The 25,170-nt window shown below is 43.9% G+C and overlaps 1 protein-coding gene across 1 annotated transcript in view; it reads right to left on the reverse strand.

Annotated features, from left to right (window-relative positions):
• Positions 1-25,170, reverse strand: part of pik3r3b (phosphoinositide-3-kinase, regulatory subunit 3b (gamma)) — a 284,418-nt gene that overhangs the window by 119,928 nt on the left and 139,320 nt on the right. The window contains exons 5-6 of the mRNA XM_041790986.1: positions 21,164-21,356; positions 17,570-17,655 (exon numbers count right to left, since the gene is read on the reverse strand). Of these exons, the coding sequence (XP_041646920.1) occupies positions 17,570-17,655; positions 21,164-21,356 (279 nt within the window). The remainder of the gene's footprint in view (positions 1-17,569; positions 17,656-21,163; positions 21,357-25,170) is intronic.

Raw genomic sequence — 25,170 nt, forward strand, 5'->3', positions numbered from 1 at the left:
TCTCTGATTACACTGACATATTTCTCTGGATTATTCTAATCTCTGATTTACACTGACATATTTCTCTGGATTAATCTAATCTCTGATTTACACTGACATATTTCTCTGGATTATTCTAATCTCTGATTTACACTGACATATTTCTCTGGATTAATCTAATCTCTGATTTACACTGACATATTTCTCTGGATTAATCTAATCTCTGATTTACACTGACATATTTCTCTGGATTATTCTAATCTCTGATTGACACTGACATATTTCTCCTCTGGATTAATCTAATCTCTGATTTACACTGACATATTTCTCCTCTGGATTATTCTAATCTCTGATTTACACTGACATATTTCTCCTCTGGATTATTCTAATCTCTGATTTACACTGACATATTTCTCCTCTGGATTATTCTAATCTCTGATTTACACTGACATATTTCTCTGGATTAATCTAATCTCTGATTTACACTGACATATTTCTCTGGATTAATCTAATCTCTGATTTACACTGACATATTTCTCTGGATTATTCGAATCTCTGATTAACACTGACATATTTATCTGGATTATTCTAATCTCTGATTTACACTGACATATTTCTCCTCTGGATTAATCTAATCTCTGATTTACACTGACATATTTCTCCTCTGGATTAATCTAATCTCTGATTTACACTGACATATTTCTCCTCTGGATTATTCTAATCTCTGATTTACACTGACATATTTCTCCTCTGGATTATTCTAATCTCTGATTTACACTGACATATTTCTCCACTGGATTATTCTAATCTCTGATTTACACTGACATATTTCTCCTCTGGATTAATCTAATCTCTGATTTACACTGACATATTTCTCTGGATTATTCGAATCTCTGATTAACACTGACATATTTCTCTGGATTAATCTAATCTCTGATTTACACTGACATATTTCTCCTCTGGATTAATCTAATCTCTGATTAACACTGACATATTTCTCTGGATTATTCTAATCTCTGATTAACACTGACATATTTATCTGGATTATTCTAATCTCTGATTTACACTGACATATTTCTCTGGATAAATCTAATCTCTGATTTACACTGACATATTTATCTGGATTATTCTAATCTCTGATTTACACTGACATATTTCTCTGGATTAATCTAATCTCTGATTTACACTGACATATTTCTCTGGATTATTCTAATCTCTGATTTACACTGACATATTTCTCTGGATTAATCTAATCTCTGATTTACACTGACATATTTCTCTGGATTAATCTAATCCCTGATTTACACTGACATATTTCTCTGGATAAATCTAATCTCTGATTTACACTGACATATTTATCTGGATTATTCTAATCTCTGATTTACACTGACATATTTCTCTGGATTATTCTAATCTCTGATTAACACTGACATATTTCTCTGGATTAATCTAATCTCTGATTTACACTGACATATTTCTCTGGATTAATCTAATCTCTGATTTACACTGACATATTTCTCTGGATTAATCTAATCTCTGATTTACACTGACATATTTCTCTGGATTAATCTAATCTCTGATTTACACTGACATATTTCTCTGGATTAATCTAATCTCTGATTTACACTGACATATTTCTCTGGATTATTCTAATCTCTGATTTACACTGACATATTTCTCTGGATTATTCTAATCTCTGATTTACACTGACATATTTCTCCTCTGGATTAATCTAATCTCTGATTTACATTGACATATTTCTCTGGATTAATCTAATCTCTGATTTACACTGACATATTTCTCCTCTGGATTATTCTAATCTCTGATTACACTGACATATTTCTCTGGATTATTCTAATCTCTGATTTACACTGACATATTTCTCCTCTGGATTAATCTAATCTCTGATTTACATTGACATATTTCCCTGGATTAATCTAATCTCTGATTTACACTGACATATTTCTCCTCTGGATTATTCTAATCTCTGATTTACACTGACATATTTATCTGGATTATTCTAATCTCTGATTTACACTGACATATTTCTCTGGATTATTCTAATCTCTGATTTACACTGACATATTTCTCTGGATTAATCTAATCTCTGATTTACACTGACATATTTCTCTGGATTAATCTAATCTCTGATTTACACTGACATATTTCTCTGGATTAATCTAATCTCTGATTTACACTGACATATTTCTCTGGATTAATCTAATCTCTGATTTACACTGACATATTTCTCTGGATTATTCTAATCTCTGATTTACACTGACATATTTCTCTGGATTATTCTAATCTCTGATTTACACTGACATATTTCTCTGGATTATTCTAATCTCTGATTTACACTGACATATTTCTCCTCTGGATTAATCTAATCTCTGATTTACATTGACATATTTCTCTGGATTAATCTAATCTCTGATTTACACTGACATATTTCTCCTCTGGATTATTCTAATCTCTGATTACACTGACATATTTCTCTGGATTATTCTAATCTCTGATTTACACTGACATATTTCTCTGGATTAATCTAATCTCTGATTTACACTGACATATTTCTCTGGATTATTCTAATCTCTGATTTACACTGACATATTTCTCTGGATTAATCTAATCTCTGATTTACACTGACATATTTCTCTGGATTAATCTAATCTCTGATTTACACTGACATATTTATCTGGATTATTCTAATCTCTGATTGACACTGACATATTTCTCCTCTGGATTAATCTAATCTCTGATTTACACTGACATATTTCTCCTCTGGATTATTCTAATCTCTGATTTACACTGACATATTTCTCCTCTGGATTATTCTAATCTCTGATTTACACTGACATATTTCTCCTCTGGATTATTCTAATCTCTGATTTACACTGACATATTTCTCTGGATTAATCTAATCTCTGATTTACACTGACATATTTCTCTGGATTAATCTAATCTCTGATTTACACTGACATATTTCTCTGGATTATTCGAATCTCTGATTAACACTGACATATTTATCTGGATTATTCTAATCTCTGATTTACACTGACATATTTCTCCTCTGGATTAATCTAATCTCTGATTTACACTGACATATTTCTCCTCTGGATTAATCTAATCTCTGATTTACACTGACATATTTCTCCTCTGGATTATTCTAATCTCTGATTTACACTGACATATTTCTCCTCTGGATTATTCTAATCTCTGATTTACACTGACATATTTCTCCACTGGATTATTCTAATCTCTGATTTACACTGACATATTTCTCCTCTGGATTAATCTAATCTCTGATTTACACTGACATATTTCTCTGGATTAATCTAATCTCTGATTTACACTGACATATTTCTCCTCTGGATTAATCTAATCTCTGATTAACACTGACATATTTCTCTGGATTATTCTAATCTCTGATTAACACTGACATATTTATCTGGATTATTCTAATCTCTGATTTACACTGACATATTTCTCTGGATAAATCTAATCTCTGATTTACACTGACATATTTCTCTGGATTAATCTAATCTCTGATTTACACTGACATATTTCTCTGGATTAATCTAATCTCTGATTTACACTGACATATTTCTCTGGATTATTCTAATCTCTGATTTACACTGACATATTTCTCTGGATTAATCTAATCTCTGATTTACACTGACATATTTCTCTGGATTAATCTAATCCCTGATTTACACTGACATATTTCTCTGGATTAATCTAATCTCTGATTTACACTGACATATTTCTCTGGATTAATCTAATCTCTGATTTACACTGACATATTTCTCTGGATTAATCTAATCTCTGATTTACACTGACATATTTCTCTGGATTAATCTAATCTCTGATTTACACTGACATATTTCTCTGGATTAATCTAATCTCTGATTTACACTGACATATTTCTCTGGATTAATCTAATCTCTGATTTACACTGACATATTTCTCTGGATTAATCTAATCTCTGATTTACACTGACATATTTCTCTGGATTAATCTAATCTCTGATTTACACTGACATATTTCTCTGGATTAATCTAATCTCTGATGTTAGACTTGGATATGTCATGAAATATATTGAAACCATCTGAAGGAGTTCATGATACTGAGGTTCCTGGAACCAGAGCATCTAACAGGAACCAGAACCAGAACCTCTTCTCTGAATAGACAGTTCTGGTATCAGAGGAATAGAAACAGCTGATGCGACTTTCTCTCACTTAGATGAAGTGGACTGACCCCCCCTCAGGGTGGACAGACAGGTGTGCCAAGGTAATGACTCGGGTACAGTGAAGGGGTCCAGGCCCCCAGATTGTCCTGAACTGTTACAGTTGGGGGTCACCAGTTGCAGTCCCATGATGAATCTGTCTCACTTCTTTTACTGTCTGTGGTCTTCATGGAGAAAAACAGCAATCACAGATGGCGGTATCACCAGCCAATCTAGGTGGCAGAGAATTCTGGGTAAATTCAGTGAGCTGACTACAGTTCATCCTAAGTCACGCCCAAGAGGGAGTGGCTAAAAATGCCGACCACAGGCTGAAACACACATAAATACGCACGCCGTACGGACGACAGGCGGCTCCTGCAGAGAGATGAGCCAGAGCACGCCATCCTCCAGAGCCTGGACGCCGCCTACATCTAGAAAACACTCGCTGTCACACAGACACGCCGAGTGGGCGCGCACACACACACACACACACACACCCACACACACACCTGTACACAGAAATGCACACAAAGAGGCCCACACTAACACTCAGACTGTGGTTGCATGACAGAGCTGACATGTTTGGGCTCTCTACTAGAGGAGGAGATCACTACAGGAACACAGACTGTGTGTGTGTGTGGGTGTGTGTGTGGGTGTGGGTAGGTGTGTGTGTGTGTGTGCGTGTGCGTGTGTGTAGTTCTTGTGTACTCTGAGTGACTAACAGGATAGGTCATTGGTCATTTGCTCAGTTTGGTGTTGGTTATTCATCATAGATTGTGTCTCTCTAGAGATGTGAGTCTTCCTCTCCACACTTTCTTCTTCTACCCCCCCCCCCATCACCTCACACCTTTTTTCTCACCCCTTCTCCTCTCCTTGTCTATTTTTCTGTCCTGCCCCTCTCTACCTCTACAAAGACAGAAAATCATAGAAAGTGTGATGCTTTCTATGAACAACAGGGTTATTATTTAATATGAATATTACATATTATTTAAATTTTTTATATTTTATCATTTACCTTAACAAAATCGTTAAAATACATTCAGTTTATATTAGAACCATAGCTATTAAGTCAGATTTGTGCCTACATTGAAGTAATGTGCACAAATACCTCTTAAACTGTAAATTTCCAAATAATGCTTTGTGCAAAATCATTTGTTTTAACCACCGGCAGGAACAGTGGGTTCCTCGTTCTCTGGCAACAGAGTTCACAGTCTGAAAAAAATATAAACACACCTTCTCTAGGAAAAAAATGACATTCATGTAGACAGAGCCAAGAGGGGTAATCCTGCTCAGGTGTGGTTTTAAACTGTCTGATGTGAAGGCAGACCAGAGGGATAATCCTGCTCAGGTGTGGTTTTAAACTGTTATATTTGTTTGTATATAGACAGTCATTTTCTTCCCCTCCTCCTCGTGTCTTTTCTTTCTCTCCCATCTCTTTTAGTTTTCTCTTCCTATCTTCATCTTCTCTTCTTTTTTCTCCTGTTTGTTTTTTCTTACCTCACTCTTCTCTTCATCCTATTTTTCTCCCCATCTCCTTTTTCCTCCTCTCCTGCCCTTCCTTCCGTACCCCGCCCCCCCGTTGTCTTATGATGGCTGGCCCCTGGGGGCCCTGATGGTCTTGACGGCTCAGAGACGTCCCCTGGCCCTCAGCAGGAGCGTTTCAGGGCTTGGCCCTGCGTGTTTGTGAGTCTGGAGGCGTATGAAAGCGTCCTGAGAGCTCAGCTCCATCTAACATGTTTGTGGGGTTTCTTCTCTCTCACGCCACCTCTCCCCGCCATCCGGCTCTGACTGTGTCAGGTGGAGGAGGAGGCAACGGGCGGAGGGATGCCTCCTGACATGGCTCTTTGCGTGACACGGGATGTAGATTGATCGTCCCGGCTTGCGTGCAGAGCAGCGTAAACAGCTAGTAAACAAGGAGACGGGGTCGATGAATCCCCGCCTAACTTTTCCTAGAAACTCTTTCTTCTACTCCTTCTTCTTCTTTTTTCTAACTGAGCTGCCGTAGTAAAGATGTGCTTGTGAAAAACATCTCTGTGATTGGACAGCAGAAACATCTGCTAGAAATCTACGTCCAGGCTCTTCTTGGTTAAGATAAGATACTCCTTTATTAGTTATTATCAGAGTCAGGACCACCATAGCCATATACTGTATGGAGTCATTATTGCTGCAACATTCAAGAACACATTTTAACATTTGAGACCAGGACTTACTGATTCTGGTCTCAGATTTTTCTTCAGTCTCTCTATTCAAACCTCCTCGGTGCTCTAAACCGCCTCCTTGTTCTGAGATTTTCTCTGCAGGATGTCAGATCTTTAGAATGTTCTAACATTCTCCTCTCATTCAGGCTGACTCTGATCGAACTTCCTCTGAGCTCTAACATAATTCTGCTTTGGGTTTTCTGATGAACCGACCAATAGGAAACAGGAAGAGGATGGACCAGTCACGTTAGCTCTGCTCTCGTTGCTGTGCTGTTCTCCTTTGATCTCACTAAGAGAATCCCAACATTCTGTCACACACACACCAACACACTCCAGCCTCAGTCACAAAAATCCACCAGTCTCAGCTGCCAGTTAACAACCCTGCAGCTTTAAAGCAGCTAAAGGTCCTTATTCTATCTGTAACATGAGCGAGCACTAGGAACAAGAATTTAAAACAGGTGCCCTAATCCCCAAACACGTTTAAGGAACACACTGCAACCAAGAAAACACACTCTTCTGATGTCTTCATCATAAAACAATCTTCTGGGTGCTGTGGTTGAGGGTGAAGGCATCAGTGAGTTCTGCTTGGTCCAGGTCTGGGTTCTGTCTGAGTTTAGTACCAGCAGTACCAGGGTGCTGGTCTGAGTCTCTGCTGCTGGTCCTCAGCTCATTCTTTAAATGACGCAGGCGCCTATGGTAGGAGTCTAAATAAGTCTGTAAAGGCATTCAGAGGTTTTTGCCTTGTAAACCAAACTTCTCCTGATTGGGATTAAAACAGCTGCGTTCAGGATGACAGATGTTTCTCTCTGTGTGATTATTCATCAGCCATGAATGCAAACATCGTATCTCGCTTTGGTGAGTGACTCATTTAACCTACCCACTGATTCAATCCCTAATTATAATCAATCTGTAATTCCAGACTAAAATCAACTCATTTTATTTACATATGGTTTAATTTTATGTCAACGAGAAGTGAAATTATGCTCTTGATCACTGAAGTTTAAACAGGATATGGCTTAAAAATCCTGTGGCTATTGTGAGGTGAGGGTCTGCAGCTCAGTAAACTATACTTTAACTTTAACTATAACTATAATAGCTCAGCAGGTCAGAGGGTCTGCAGCTCAGTAAACTATACTTTAACTATAACTATAACTATAATAGCTCAGCAGGTCAGAGGGTCTGCAGCTCAGTAAACTATACTTTAACTTTAACTATAACTATAATAGCTCAGCAGGTCAGAGGGTCTGCAGCTCAGTAAACTATACTTTAACTATAACTATAACTATAATAGCTCAGCAGGTCAGAGGGTCTGCAGCTCAGTAAACTATACTTTAACTATAACTATAACTATAATAGCTCAGCAGGTCAGAGGGTCTGCAGCTCAGTAAACTATACTTTAACTTTAACTATAACTATAATAGCTCAGCAGGTCAGAGGGTCTGCAGCTCAGTAAACTATACTTTAACTATAACTATAACTATAATAGCTCAGCAGGTCAGAGGGTCTGCAGCTCAGTAAACTATACTTTAACTATAACTATAACTATAATAGCTCAGCAGGTCAGAGGGTCTGCAGCTCAGTAAACTATACTTTAACTATAACTATAACTATAATAGCTCAGCAGGTCAGAGGGTCTGCAGCTCAGTAAACTATACTTTAACTTTAACTATAACTATAATAGCTCAGCAGGTCAGAGGGTCTGCAGCTCAGTAAACTATACTTTAACTTTAACTATAACTATAATAGCTCAGCAGGTCAGAGGGTCTGCAGCTCTGTAAACAGTAACAGGTTTTAAGTGTTCCTGTTCACAAAGAAAACCACCAAACAATAATTTCTAATAGGGGCCTTTCCTGGCTCTGCCCCGTTTCTTATTCCAGTCTCTGGGGTCTCCCACCCACAGAGCTCCTCTAGAGACGGCGGCTGACATATTTTTAATGAAAACAACCTTTAAAATAATACTCAGATCCAGGGCTGCAAGGCCTCCCTCCTCCCTGCTTTTAAACAGCAGCTCTCGTCTGGTGACCTCTCTGGTGGTGCCCCAGACCAGATTCACACACTGTCTATTAAGATGCAGACTGACAGGTGGAGGGAAAAGGAGTTTGGACAGGATGTATGCTTTTTTAAGAGAGACTCTGGTTTTATAATTTGTCTCTTTATTTTGCAACTTTTCTACTTCTTCTTTAACTCCATTTAATTTTTCATTCCGATTACGTTCAACACAGTTAGATGAACAAAAAATTATTCAGAGAATTTTAATTTCTTGTTTTATCTGAATGTTTAGATCCGGTTTTTGTTCTCATCCAAACCCTTCTGTCTTCTCTAAGTCCAGTTTAGCTCCAGCAGCTAATTCATATAAATTCTTTAAAACGTCTAATTCTGACTGGTTTTTGATAATGACAGTGACATCATCAGCGTACGCCGTCGCTTTAACATTACATTTATTATTGATACATTTACCTGATATTAAAGGATCTGAGTTTATAGCCTTTATTAAAGGGCTGATTGCCAGAACATAGAGAGCAGCACTCATAGGACACCCTTGTTTGACTCCTCGTTCAACATTAAAATAATCCGTTAGAACACCATTAACATTGACAGGAACTCTAGGACACTTGATCATGTGCACAAAGGCACTCGGGAAGCCGTACGCCTCGGTCACCGACCGAAGATAATCTCTCCAGACTAAATCAAAGGCTTTTTTTTGGTCGAGTCCAACAACATAAAAGTCTCTTTTTTGTAAGAGCTCTCTTGAAGTACGGAGGTTGTCCCACATTAGGCGACCTTTTACTGCACAGGTTTGTTCTTTCTCAGTAATTTCGTCTACTACATCATTTCATTATTATCTTTGCTAATATTTTAGTCTGTGTTCATGGTCGTTAAGTGTCTGTAATTATTCACCGCCTCTTCTTGTTTAACCTCACCTAATAATAAATCGAGGTTAACCGTGGAGATCTTAGAAACAGGATCCAGCAAAAGTTTAACACGACCTGGATCAGTTTGAATGTTTTAATAAGAGTCTCCACATAAATCTCTGATTCCTTTTCTTTTTCTCTTGGTCAGAGCTCCGTCTCCATTCTTTATACAGTGAACACATTTACTTGAGATTTGCTTTAGTCCTTCTCTAAGTGCACAGATCAGATTACTCCTGCTATTTATTTCTGTTTGTTGGTAAATGTTCGATAAAAGTTTGTTGTTTAATTTGTTAATATTTGATTTTAAATCATAGTGTTTTCTTGCAGTGGAGATCTCTGCTTCTTTTGTTTGAGGTTTATGTATCGATGAATTAGTGATTCATATCTTATATTCTTCAGTTTGTTTAATTCTCTACACTTGAATTTAAAGAAATCTTTCATCCTGTGTTTCAGTATTTCCCATAATTTAACATTTGATTTAGTAATGATGTTTCACTGAGTTATTTTACGAATGTCACTCTTTAATTCTGAAACTACGTCGTTGTTTTTTAAGCACTGTGTTTAATTTCCAGAAGCTATTCTTAGCTGAGGTTTCATGAGTCATGGATGTTTAACTCAGAGGTGTTCAGAGAAGCTGGTTGGATAGTTATTCACATTAAAATTAGATGACACATAAATTCGATCGATACGTGTTTTAGTTTTAGTCGAATCTGGTGAATTCAAAACCGGTTTTAACAGCTCGACACACATCTATTAATTTAAAGCCTTCAGTCATTTCTTTAAGAACTTTCCCTTCAGCTGACAGACTGAAGGACACAGAGCTACACCTGTCATTTTCTGATGTTACCGTGTTAAAATCAGCACACAAGATGACATTAAACCCACTGATAAAAGCTCCCTGATCTTCTAAGGAGTTGTCTTTTCTTCGTAGCATCAGGAGCAGTGTACACATTAATAATACGATATTTATCGCCCTTAAAATAACAATCAATGGTTAGAAGTCTGCCTGCTGCGATGTCTCTTCTCCTAATGAGAGAGACGTCATGAGTGTTAAAGAGAAATCCTCCACCATCTGCAGAGCTCTCACCAATAGAAATAACACATTTACCCTGAAACCACATATCACAAACATTTTACATCCTTTTCAGTTGTGAGTCTCAGTTCCTGAGTACATAGAATATCGAAGTTTGTTTTTTGAAGATATTCAATCTTTTGTTTTCTGAATTCTGCAGATTTAATAGCGCGTACATTTAAAGTAGCGATATGAAGGAGACCCATGACAGATTAGGGTGTTTTTTTGTCATCTCGTCGTTTATTTTTCACAGATCCGGACTTTCTTTTTCTTTTGACGAGGTGAAACTGAGTCTCTAACTCGCTCTCTGGAGCGAGAAACTCTGGTGTGGTGGAGAAGGAGCCTGAGTGGCCGTCTGCTGGGACAGACTCAGGGTGGGGGGTACTGACTCTTTGTCCAGCGGTCAGCAGGTCTGAGAATTCAGAGCTGGGACTCTCTTAGCTGCATTCATCATCACTTGACTTATTTTCTACATCAGTATCAATGAATAGCTCAGACGTGTTCTCACCTGATGAAGAGGAAGCATCAGGGAGCGCTGCTGTGGGGGGTCAGCTTGAGGGCTGGATCGCTGCAGATCCGCCGGTTTAGGGACGGTGTGTCGTTGGGGCCGCCGGGCTGAGCGCTGGGTGTCGGGCTGCTGCTCGGGGTTTGTGGGTTGGACTGAAGACTCGTAGTTGGACTGCTGCTTCGGGGATGGAGGCTGGCTCTGGAGGCTCCGCTGGTCCACAGGCTGCGGCCGCGGGTGTGGATCTCCCTGACAGTCTGGATGTTGGCTCTGCCTCTGCTTGATTGCAGGATGGACTAGAGGCTGCTGAGTGGAGGACGGACCAGGTTGGTTGGTGTCTGGTTGGTGCTGCTGCTGGTCAGCTCGGAGGTCTCTGGAGCCAGGCTGCTGGGGGGCTCTGGCCTGGTTGGCATAGGAGTGTGGGCAGGTGAAGAAGGTGTGACCATTTTGCCCACACAGGTTGCAGATGCTCTCTGAGGTGCAGGTCTTGGCTTTGTGGCCGAGGTTGCCACATTTTCAGCACTTCATTGTCTGGCACTGTTTGACCTGATGGTCTGAGGAGCCACAGATGAAACAGTCGCTGGCCTGGCCTGGATTGATGATGCGGCCGTCGTATGGGCCCATGGAGATGGAGTTTGGTATTTGCTTGAATTGTCCATTTGAGCTTTTGTGCAGTTTTACTTTGAATTTTCTCACTCCATACCAGATGCCATATTTGTCCAGTGGTTTGGTCACATGCAGAATGTCACAGAATCTTGATAAATATAATTCACTGTCGTCATCTGAAACTCTGCCCGTCCAGAATTTCACCACTAAGTTAACAGTGTCCAACTGGATGGAAGATTCCACCATCCAGTCTCTCCATTTTTGCTCTCTTTGCTTTGAAGCACAGACATCCAGGAAACGTTTCATCGGTGCCTCATTAAAGAAAACCAGTTCAGAGTCTCTTTTGTTTGGCAGAGCGATGAAGGAGTACACATCAGAGGTGTTGCTCCAACAGGAGTCAAAGAGGAGTTTGTCTCCAACATACTCGCGGGTCGGAAGTTCACCAGTACCTGTGAACTTTAGGTGGACCCAAACCTGTCCATATTTGGATGCATAAGTTGGCATCTTGCCATGGGGAACCATGATGGTTCACTGCCCAGTGGGTCTCGCCTCGATGTGGAATGTTTCCCATGTGTGGGTGAACCTGGCTGCCTGTTTTAAATGGTTGTAAGCTTCTGGATGTGTAAATCAATTTAGTAAAATAAAAGGGGACAGCCAGGTACCAGTCAGCCTGGATGGGGCCCAGAAGAGTCCCGTTCTGGTCTGTGTACTGGTGTGACAGCAGGAGCAGAAGCTCTGAAATGACCCACAGATATGAAAATATACCAACAAATACATAAAGAGCCGTTTACTGGCATTAGCCTGATGCTCCACACATACATTAACTCACCATACCCCTCTCTGAGCGTGCCCTGTGGCTGACCCTGCAGGATTATGGCGGATGCTAAGCTGGCTCTTTGCTCCGTAGGGACCGAGTCAGGACGTGACTGAGCCGTGAACCCGGCACACGCACGTGCACGTACATACGCACCCATACATTCATGTTATATGGGGGAATGTGCCGGACAGGGATTCACGCCGTCACTCTAAGCTGACAAACACAAACATGGCCTGGCACGCTCTCCGCTTCAACCTTGGCCCTGGTGGTTGTCTGAGTCCAGGGGAAGGTCCAGGTCAGTCCCACTTTAGCAGCTTTACACCTCTGAATCCATCTGATCTATTTTACAGAAAATAAGGTCTAGATCTTCAGGGAAGGGGATCATTTTCTGTCTCGATGCAGAGGTCAATCTGAGGTCAAAGTTCGGGTCAGGATGGAGTTAAGAAGGCGAGCAAAGAAGTTAGAGCGAGGACGAAAGGTCGCCGTGAAAAGAGAGGACGAGGAGAGCTGGAACGCTACGACTACAGCAGAAACCACCAACCCTGACCCTGACAGGAGGAGCTAGAAAGACCCTAACCCTAACCCCTACCCTACCAACCCTGACCCTGACAGGAGGAGCTAGAAGGACCCTAACCCTAACCCCTACCCTACCAACCCTGACCCTGACAGGAGGAGCTAGAAGGACCCTAACCCTAACCCCTACCCTACCAACCCTGACCCTGACAGGAGGAGCTAGAAAGACCCTAACCCTAACCCCTACCCTACCAACCCTGACCCTGACAGGAGGAGCTAGAAGGACCCTAACCCTAACCCCTACCCTACCAACCCTGACCCTGACAGGAGGAGCTAGAAAGACCCTAACCCTAACCCCTACCCTACCAACCCTGACCCTGACAGGAGGAGCTAGAAGGACCCTAACCCTAACCCCTACCCTATCAACCCTGACCCTGACAGGAGGAGCTAGAAGGACCCTAACCCTAACCCCTACCCTACCAACCCTGACCCTGACAGGAGGAGCTATATAGACTCTAACCCTAACCCCTTCAGACCGCCAATCTTGGAAGAGAGACACGGCCTGAACCAGGTCAGAACCAGGTCCGAACCAGGTCCGAACCAGGTCAGAACCAGGTCCGAACCAGGTCAGAACCAGGTCCGAACCAGGTCTGAACTAGGTCTGAACAGGTCAGAACCTGGTTCTGACCTTGTTAGAACAGGTCAGAACCAGGTCCAAACCAGGTCTGAACCAGGTCTAAGCCAGGTCAGAACTAGGTCTGAACCAGGTCCGAACCAGGTCAGAACCAGGTCCGAACCAGGTCCGAACCAGGTCAGAACCAGGTCCGAACCAGGTCAGAACCAGGTCCGAACCAGGTCTGAACTAGGTCCGAACCAGGTAAGAACCAGGTCTGAACCAGGTCAGAACCAGGTCTGAACCAGGTCAGAACCAGGTCCGAACCAGGTCTGAACCAGGTCCGAACCAGGTCTGAACCAGGTAAGAACCAGGTCTGAACCAGGTCAGAACCAGGTCTGAACCAGGTCAGAACCAGGTCCGAACCAGGTCTGAACCAGGTCCGAACCAGGTCTGAACCAGGTCAGAACCAGGTCAGAACCAGGTCCGAACCAGGTCTGAACCAGGTCCGAACCAGGTCTGAACCAGGTAAGAACCAGGTCTGAACCAGGTCAGAACCAGGTCAGAACCAGGTAAGAACCAGGTCAGAACCAGGTCCGAACCAGGTCCGAACCAGGTCCGAACTAGGTCTGAACCAGGTCTGAACCAGGTCAGAACCAGGTCTGAACCAGGTCAGAACCAGGTCAGAACCAGGTCTGAACCAGGTCAGAACCAGGTCAGAACCAGGACATTAACGTCAAAGGCAAGGATGGAAAGTCTTGTATTATTTTAAAGGAAACCATCTTCAAAGCAAGGATGTGATGTTCTATGAACCTTTAAGGATGACATCATCTTCAAAGGCAAGGACTGAATGATTTAGATTTTAAAGAGTACATCTTCAAGGGCAAGAAGGGAATGTTTTTTAAACTATAGGGAAGACAACTTTGAACCTGTATACAATTTAAAGGGAAACAATCTTCAGAGCAAGGGTGGAATGTTTTTTTTTTTCTTTCTTTCTTTTACTTGAAAGTATGACATCATTATCAAAAGTATGGATGTAATTTTTATAGACTTAGGGAATAACAATGCACAGAGGCAAGGAGGAAAGTTGAATAAAATTTCAATGATAGCATAATCTTCAAAGCAAGGATGAAATGTTTTATAAGATTTCAATGATGATCTAGTCTTCAGAGGTTAGGATGGAATGTTTATAGGCCTGAAAGGATGCCATCTACAAAGGTAGAAGGTAGAATGTTGGTGAAGCTGGGGATGTTGGGCCTTTGTCACCAGGGCAGACTGCTGGTGTGTCCTGTTCTGATGATGATAGAGGGCTGAAGTGTGGGGATTGTTTTAAAGCACCTCCGTTTAAGTTTTCGGACTCAGATTTGACCCCCCATGTTAGATCAGAGTCAGACAGAGCATGTGCAGACTGATGCCCTCTGAGTTTGTGGTCGTTCTGCTCGTGTGTGTTACTCTGATGGCGAGCTGCAGGCTGAGAGAGAGAGAAGCAGCACATCTGAGCGTGGTCAGCGACGGAGCGGTCCGACCACACCGAGGCTTCAACTGCTCACAAAGTCAAATACAGCAGAGACCCTGATCTGGATCACTCAGCCGGGGTGGCGGCGGGGCCGTGGTGGTCTGTCGATCGTATATTCTGACTCCATTTGGAGAACGTGTCTTAGAGGGCGGCTCCCCTCAGAGGTCACGGGGCATGAGCACACCTCTATTATGGGGTTAACACACCGCCAACAGGCACTGCAGCGACCTTTGACCTCCACTAATGCATTAGGGGGGAGGGGGGAGAGAAACACTCACATGTGAACCTGACCTCCTGGTTCAGACCCGCCTCTCTGGTCAAACAGACGCTCTGCCTCACGTCTGTTAACCCCGGTCTCTTTAGATGTAGATGAGCCTCAGGATCCTGATGGAGAGTCTGAACCACAGAGATGTTACAAAGATGGTCAGCATCGCTCGCCCTGCTCCTTCACTGACGATGATGTAAGCGAACACTGGAGACAGGGTCAGAAACGAGCTACTGATGCAGACGCTGCCTCTGACCCTGCTGTCATTAGAAACGCTCAGAGAGCAGGGCTTCATCACAGATCAGAGAATCTGCACAGGAACGATCCCACCAGGACGACAGAGAGGACGCTAAAACCAGGAAGAGCATCTGGGGGGAATGTCGGCCAAATTTACGATCTGCAAACCATCCCGAACACGCTGGGTGTCCTTAGTGTGCTCGCCATAATCCTTCATTTCTACATCTGACTTTCATAGCAACATTCAAAAGTTTATTTCTGAGGTTTCCGACCAAATTCCAGATAGAAGATTCTCTTTGGTTTAATAAGCCAGGTTAACTTCAGGGTTGTTTTTGTCCTGGTTAGATTTATCCCATAAATCAGCCTGTCTGTGTCTCAGTGTAATAACCCTCTAACATCAGCTAACCCCAACCTTAACCCGGCTAACCCTGACCCTAACCCGGCTAACCCCGACCCTAACCCGGCTAACCCCGACCCTAACCCGGCTAACCCCGACCCTAACCCGGCTAACCCCGACCCTAACCCACCTAACCCCGACCTTAACCCGGCTAACCCCGACCCTAACCCAGCTAACCCCGACCTTAACCCGGCTAACCCCAACCCTAACCCGGCTAACCCCGACCTTAACCCAGCTAACCGCAGTGACCCTAACCCGGCTAACCCCGACCCTAATCCGGCTAACCCCCTACCCCAACCCGGCTAACCCCAGTGACCCTAACCCGGCTAACCCCGACCCTAACCCGGCTAACCCCGACCCTAACCCGGCTAACCCCGACCTTAACCCGGCTAACCCCCTACCCCAACCTGGCTAACCCCAGTGACCCTAACCCAGCCGTCAGAAGCCTTTACAATCGCTGAAACCTCCAAAACACCAACGTTAGGATGAACACCTCTAACCTGAACCCTAACCCTAACACCCCTACCACTAACCCTTAATCCACCCCTACCAGGTCTAACCCTAGCCCACACTCATTGAAACACGCACTCACACTGACCAAGGCTAACCTGCTAACATGTGGACCTTCATATTGGAGTTCTGACCCCCAGTGACCCGGGCAGACCCACCCTGCTCTATCAGACCCATCCTGCTCTATCAGACTGTCCCTGCTCTATCAGACCCATCCTGCTCTATCAGACCCACCCTGCTCTATCAGACCCATCCTGCTCTATCAAACTGTCCCTGCTCTATCAGACCCATCCTGCTCTATCAGACTGTCCCTGCTCTATCAGACCCATCCTGCTCTATCAGACTGTCCCTGCTCTATCAGACCCATCCTGCTCTATCAGACCCACCCTGCTCTATCAGACCCATCCTGCTCTATCAGACCCATCCTGCTCTATCAGACCCATCCTGCTCTATCAGACCCATCCTGCTCTATCAGACCCATCCTGTTTTATAGGACTGTCCTGTTCTGTCCTCATAGAGAATCTCTGAGACCCCCTTTTAGTGAGACCACAGATGCCTTGTTTGATAATTGTTTCCTGTCCACACCATAGACACTGCCCAGGCTCTGCCACGCTCTCACTCACACCATCACTGTCACCTTAAATGCTCCAGAAAAGCTGGGACACATAACAGGAAACATCCTGGAGCAGCTGTGTTTGTCTGCATAGACTAAATGTAAAGAAAAGCAGCAGGGACCTCATTTGACATTGTTATTTCACGCTTCATGCCCAATTTATCCCAGCAGCAGGGCAGAATGTTTGTGTAGTCCACATAGCTGAGAAACCAGACGTACTGTCCCTGCAGTTTGTGGTGCAGCGAGGCCGACTCGTGTTTCCACTCACAGATATGTGTGGTGATACATTCAGGGAACAAACTTCATGCACTCGAGCAGAGAAACTCTGAAATGACCTGCATGTGTGAGTGTTGACAGCAGCAGAGACGCTTCAGGAGGGTTTTCAGGGAAACTCAAGCATCCAAACCGAGCTCAGCCGTAGGACCGGCAGCATCGAGCCACCAAAATCCAGAACTGGTTCAAAAGCACAACATGATGCCCCCGAGACACCAACAGATTCAGAAGTATGACCAACGCCAGCCAAAAACCACAACACATCCAAAAGCAGACAAAGTTCACTGAGTCCAAGGGTGTGAAAGGACTGAACCCTACCTGGAGCAGCCCGCATCTCCGTTAGACCTCCTGCTGTAATCAGGGCCTCCAGGATCCTGACGTGATGCTCCGGGTTCACATCCGCACTGCAACAGAGCAGGATCAGTTCAGAAGACTTTACTCACCCTGAACAGGTGAATCTGTTTAACCCTTTAAAGCCACATCAGTACAAACTATGGAAGCCGACTTTCACCTGATTTCTGAGTGGCAGGATTCTCCTGGAGGCTGAGACTTATGTAGGGGGGGCACGGCTTCTGGACTGGCAGATACATTTCTGACATGTTTGATATTTGGTCACAGACAGCACACACTGAGGCTGAGGAGGGGGGTCTTTCTGAAAATGGAGGTCTTCTACCAACATGTTCAAAATCAACTCTGTCCACATGAGCTCCATTCTCAGAAACAATCCAGCCCACAGGAAGATAAAACACAGTTACATCTACTGAACGTAGGTTTGACCAGGTCAATCTAAAACCTGAACCAGGTCTCATCCCAGACCTCCCAGGGCAGGGCTATCTCTGGAGCCTAACATGAAGCCACCATCCATCCTCGCCATGGTCAAAGACAAGGAGGGAATGTTTTATAGGATCTAAAGGATTTTTATTGGTTTGTTTGTTTAGACCCCCATTAGCTTAAGCATCAGCTGTGAGCTATTCTTCCTGGGGTCCACAGTTTACGTTGTGACAATCTATACAATCAAAAATCACAGTACACAAACACAAGACAATACACCACATTACACCAACAGGACAGACATTTCAACAATTACAGCTCACTCAGACAAAGTCAAAGTAACAGACATGACAGCTGCTCCAAGTGACTCTAAAGACGTGAGCAAGCCCATGTGTTCAACAAAGTACTCAAAATTAGTCCTGGCTACTAAAGCTTCTTAGGAGATAATATCCTCTCAGGGATTTTTTAAAACTATAAAGAGTTTTAACATCATGGAGAAGCAAGTTCCATTCCTGCATTGCTCTGTATGTTACTGAGCTGCTGAAGTCCTTACTTTAGGCAGAATAAAACAAGCTCTAACAGCATGCCTGGTAGAGTAATGATGCACAGCTGTACTAAAGGAGAGCCTTTCATATACATTTAAAGGGGTTTTAGTTGTTATGATTTTCCATAAGAAAACCATCAGAGCATAAAATCATCTGTTTTTAACTTCAAACCATGAGAGACTTTCATGCATTTTACTGACATTTGACCTAAACCTGCACAACAGAGCCACACATGCAGCCTTATTCTGGACCAGCTGCAGTTTCTTAATGTTGCTGATGGAAATACTGGACCAGACTACAGAGCAGTAACCCAGATGAGGAAAAAGCAAAGCCTGAATTAGTTGTAGAACTGTTTTTGGTGAGAAGTACTTGGCATACCTTTTAATAAGTGACAAAGTATTTCCCATCTTAGTCTCTAGTTTTTGTCCCAGGACAGTCTCTGGTCGATAATAACACCTAGAAGTTTGACATCATCCACCTCTTTTAATGAAGTCTGGTTTATCCTGAGCTCAAGCTTTGGTTTAGAACATAAACAATAAGCAGTTCCAACTACTAGGCTAGTTGTTTTGGGGACGTTTAATACAAGTTTATTGTTGCTGATCCAGTCTACCTCTGACTGTGACTCTCTGTAAATTAACATTTAAATGATCAATATTTTCTTCTGATAGATATATAGTAGAATCATCACCTTATCTAAAACAGAGGGAAGGTCATTAGTGAAAATTGTGTACAGGAGCGGCCCAAGACAACTTCCCTGAGGCGCTCCATGTTTCACAACCTTTACATCAGAGAAACTCCCATTAAAATACACAGCTAGTCTCCTGTCACTTAAATAACTATTAGTCCATTGTAATGCAGCTTCAGAAAAACTATAACATTTTAATTTTTGTAACAATAACTCATGATCTATTATATCAAATGCTGCAGAAAAATCCAGCAGGACTACTCCTGTTAGTTTTCTGTCATCCAGAGCTTTGAACCAGTCATCAACTGTCTGGGACAAGGCAGTAGCTGTGGAGTATTTTTCTCTGTATGCATGCTGAAAATGTGTTATTAATTTATTGTTTAAAAAATAGGACTGAACTTGCTCATATACGATTCTTTCCATTATCTTTCCTAGCAGTGGAAATAAACTCACTGGCCGACTATTCAAACCAGAGAAAGACTTTTTTTAATCTTTAGGAAGAGGCACCACTTTAGAAATTTTCCACGCTTGCACACAAACATTTTCATTAAAACACTGGTTAATCATGTGTGCTAGCATAGGAGCAATAATAGAAGCAATAGGCTTTAACAACTTCCCATCTAGAGAGTCCGCCCCAGGTGGCTTGTTTTTACCATTCATAATGAGTTATTCCACTTTGGAAACACTGACATTCTCCAATTCAAAGCTGCATGTCTACCTTCCATAATCTGACTTATTCATTTATTGGATATGTTGTAGTTCTGTGTCTGCACAGTTTTTTTTTTTTTAAGTTTTTCTATTTTAGTTAGGAAATAATCATTTATGTGATTTGCTAAATCTTTAGGTTTTGTAAAGAATGCATCTTCACTCTCTACATACGCTGGAGTTGATTTAGTGTTTCCTCTTAGTACGTAGTTCAAGGTATTCCATCATTGTTTCCTATCATGTTTACTTTCTTCTATTTTATTATCATGATATAACTTCTTTTTCCTCTTATTTAATTTAGTTACAAAGTTTACAATATATTTGCTAGTCAGATTTAAAGTTAAATGGAATTGCTGTCAGTTTAGCTTGATCTCACTCCTTATCAAGGATGGAATGTTTTATAACTTTAAAGGATGACATCATCCTCAAAGGCAAGGGTGGAATGTTTTATAACTTTAAAGGATGACATCATCTTCAAAGGCAAGAGTGGAATGTTTTATAACTTTAAAGGATGACATCATCCTCAAAGGCAAGGGTGGAATGTTTTATAACTTTAAAGGATGACATCATCTTCAAAGGCAAGGGTGGAATGTTTTATAAGGTCTGAATGGTCCAGATAGATGGCAGTCTAGATGGTCTCTATGAAACTGTCTGATCAGTAGAACATGAAGAAGACTACATAATGAGGAATGTGAAACCACCAAATGTGGAGAAACTCTGATGATCCATCCTCTAAAGACAGTTTGTCTGTTTCTGCAGGTCTGGCCAATTATTTTGTCTCCTGCTGGAGGAACGTCATCGCCCCATCAGAGACGTCAACCGTGACTAACAGCCCAACAAATCAGAGTGGGCGGGAATACAAAGTCCTGATGGAGGAAAATAACCACGGAGTGGAGCTGAATGACTGCTGACCCAGTGGTTGGTTCAAACATTCATGTGCAGAGGCTGGGGTCCTCATAGTAGGCCGCTTCAATCGGACCTGTGATGTTGCCGTCAAATTCAAAATAAGCTGATATTTTCATAAACGGTAAAATGTCTCAGATTAACCTCTGATCTGGTGTTTACGTTCTACGGTGGAGAAAATATGTTTTTATGAGATCTGATAATCTTTGACTTCTGTTTTTATTTTTATTTTACACAGCGTCCCAACTTTTTTGGATTTTAGATTATCAATTAATAAATAAATGAACAGTGGCGGCCGGTCACCTGATAGCAGAGTGCTGGAAGACGGCGTCAGAGAAGGCGTGTCCCAGCAGCCGGGGGGCGTGTTGGCTGTGCTGGCAGACCTGGACCAGGTGTCTGCTGAGGTGGACCAGCAGCTGGTGGTTGGTCTGAGGGATGCCGGCAGAGTCCAGGATCTGCTTCAGCCTCTCTCCACACTCCTCCACACTCTGACTCTCTGCAGGACGACACAAAAACACAAAACCAGCTCAGCGTAAAGAATAATCCACATTATCTCATGGGTGGTGTGACCGACCAATGGACAGCCTGGAAACAGACTCAGTCATACCTGGTCAGGTGCAGCGCGCTGCTGATGAACTCCACCAGGGCACTGAGAGTTACTGGAGGGCAGTGAACTGGTTTCAGCACCGTCACCAGTAAGATTGACTGGTTTCAGCACTGTTATCACCAGTAAGATTAACTGGTTTAATAGGTGGTTATATTAAACCAGATTACTATACAGCATTATTATAGCAGACTATTACAGTGGATTCATTTTCTAGATTATTATCCAGCATTATTTCAGAGTTATTGTTTTTTTATCCAAAAGTGTGTGTGTGTGTGTGTAGGTGTGTGTGTGTGTGTGTGTGTGGGGGGGGTTATAAGACTAAACCACTGACTTCAACCCTAGCCCTTATGGGTTAGGGGTCAAGCACTGACCAGTTGTCCAGTCTCCCAGAATCCTGGGTGGCCAGATGAACGGTCTGAGGTCCCTCTCTGGCCTTGACCTCTATTGACCGACGAGGTTGACCCCGATCAATACTTACCGCCATTTTCATAAGACTCTGACCTCCATCAGCACCTACGCACACGCTCAGTAGGTGTCCAGGAACTTCTGTCTTCTCCCACCCTCTGCAGACACAAACGGTCCTGATCTAAAGTCACTAAAATCTTAAATTCAGAGCTAGATAGTCAAGATTTAATCCATAAAACTACAATGATTCAGGTCCACTTCATTCTGGTCTACTTCATTCAGGTCCACTTCATTCTGGTCTACTTCATTCTGGTCTACTTCATTCTGGTCTACTTCATTCTGGTCCTGTTCATTCTGGTCTACTTCATTCTGGTCCTGTTCATTCTGGTCTACTTCATTCTGGTCCTGTTCATTCTGGTCCAGTTTTTTAATAATGGTTTAATACTGATGTTAGACCTGAAGACTTGCTACAGACCTGCCACAGACCTGCTACAGACCTGCTGCAGACTTGCTACAGACCTACTGCACACTTGCTACAGACCTGCTACAGACCTGCTACAGACCTACTGCAGACCTGCTACAGACCTACTGCAGACCTGCTACAGACCTGCTACAGACCTGCTACAGACCTACTGCAGACCTGCCACAGACCTGCTACAGACCTGCTACAGACCTACTGCAGACCTGCCACAGACCTGCTACAGACCTGCTGCAGACCTGCTACAGACCTACTGCAGACCTGCTACAGACCTGCTACAGACCTGCTACAGACCTACTGCAGACCTGCTACAGACCTGCTACAGACCTGCTACAGACCTACTGCAGACCTGCTACAGACCTGCTACAGACCTGCTACAGACCTACTGGAGACCTGCTGGAGACCTGCTACAGACCTGCTGCAGACCTGCTACAGACCTGCTGCAGACCTGCTACAGACCTACTGCAGACCTACTGCAGACCTGCTACAGACCTGTTGCAGACCTGCTACAGACCTGCTACAGACCTGCTACAGACCTACTGCAGACCTGCTACAGACCTGCTGCAGACCTGCTACAGACCTACTGCAGACCTACTGCAGACCTGCTACAGACCTGCTACAGACCTGCTACAGACCTACTGCAGACCTGCTACAGACCTACTGGAGACCTGCTACAGACCTGCTGCAGACCTGCTACAGACCTGTTGCAGACCTGCTACAGACCTGCTACAGACCTGCTACAGACCTGCTGCAGACCTGCTACAGACCTGCTACAGACCTGCTACAGACCTGCTACAGACCTACTGCAGACCTGCCACAGACCTGCTACAGACCTACTGCAGACCTGCTACAGACCTGCTGCAGACCTGCTACAGACCTACTGCAGACCTACTGCAGACCTGCTACAGACCTGTTGCAGACCTGCTACAGACCTGCTACAGACCTGCTACAGACCTACTGCAGACCTGCTGCAGACCTGCTACAGACCTGCTACAGACCTACTGCAGACCTGCTACAGACCTGCTACAGACCTACTGCAGACCTGCTACAGACCTACTGGAGACCTGCTACAGACCTGCTGCAGACCTGCTAAAGACCTACTGCAGACCTGCTACAGACCTACTGGAGACCTGCTACAGACCTGCTGCAGACCTGCTACAGACCTGCTACAGACCTGCTACAGACCTGCTACAGACCTGCTACAGACCTGCTGCAGACCTGCTACAGACCTGCTACAGACCTGCTACAGACCTACTGCAGACCTGCCACAGACCTGCTACAGACCTGTTGCAGACCTGCTACAGACCTGCTACAGACCTGCTACAGACCTGCTGCAGACCTGCTACAGACCTGCTACAGACCTGCTACAGACCTACTGCAGACCTGCCACAGACCTGCTACAGACCTGCTACAGACCTGCTGCAGACCTGCTGCAGACCTGCTACAGACCTACTGCAGACCTGCTACAGACCTACTGCAGACCTGCTACAGACCTACTGGAGACCTGCTACAGACCTGCTGCAGACCTGCTAAAGACCTACTGCAGACCTGCTACAGACCTACTGGAGACCTGCTACAGACCTGCTGCAGACCTGCTACAGACCTGCTACAGACCTGCTACAGACCTGCTACAGACCTGCTGCAGACCTGCTACAGACCTGCTACAGACCTGCTACAGACCTACTGCAGACCTGCCACAGACCTGCTACAGACCTGCTACAGACCTACTGCAGACCTGCTGCAGACCTGCTACAGACCTGCTACAGACCTACTGCAGACCTGCTACAGACCTGCTACAGACCTGCTACAGACCTACTGCAGACCTGCTACAGACCTACTGCAGACCTGCTACAGACCTGCTACAGACCTGCTACAGACCTACTGCAGACCTACTGCAGACCTGCTACAGACCTGCTACAGACCTGCTGCAGACCTGCTGCAGACCTGCTGCAGACCTGCTACAGACCTGCTACAGACCTGCTGCAGACCTGCTACAGACCTGCTACAGACCTGCTACAGACTTGCTACAGACCTGCTGCAGACCTGCTACAGACCTGCTATAGACCTGCTACAGACCTGCTGAATCCTGTTAAAGTGGTTTCTGCTGTGTCATGAATAAGTGAAACTAAAACTGGGTTGTGACTGCACAGAGAAGAGCTCTTACAAAATGGACTGGGTTTTGTTGTCCAGGAACTCTGGATAGTTTTGGGTGCAAGTTTCTGGATCACCAGTGGAACTTCCTCAGACCATGATGCATTTATGCTGCCAACAGCCGTTTTTACCAGACCAGCGTGCTCATTGGTCTGTTTCTCTGCCTTTACTCTACAGGAGCCCCGCCCACACAGCGCCGACACAAAGAGGTCCAGCTAGAGCCCATCAAACATGCATGAGGCCCTGAAAGCCGAGGGGAGGAGGCGACAGGTGAAGGTCAGAGGGAGCGGTCAGGGGTTCAGAGAAAGATCTGTCAGACCACACTTGGTTTTATCAGACCTGTAAGGAGGGTCAGAGTGAACAGCCCCAACATCTTTGCCTCCAGGACGGGCAGAAACATCCGCCCTGGCGAGTGTCTGCGCTCATGCAGAGTGACAGAGGCATGGAATCAAACCCTGAGCTGGACCGAGCTGCAGACTCTGAACCTGCAGAGGGCTGGACCGAGCTGCAGACTCTGAACCTGCAGAGGGCTGGACCGAGCTGCAGACTCTGAACCTGCAGAGGGCTGGACCGAGCTGCAGACTCTGAACCTGCAGAGGGCTGGACCGAGCTGCAGACTCTGAACCTGCAGAGGATTCTGAATTATCATCACTTGTTTTTGATGGTCAA

This window comes from Cheilinus undulatus, linkage group 7 (genome assembly GCF_018320785.1).
Source record: "Cheilinus undulatus linkage group 7, ASM1832078v1, whole genome shotgun sequence".
Lineage (NCBI taxonomy): Eukaryota > Metazoa > Chordata > Actinopteri > Labriformes > Labridae > Cheilinus > Cheilinus undulatus.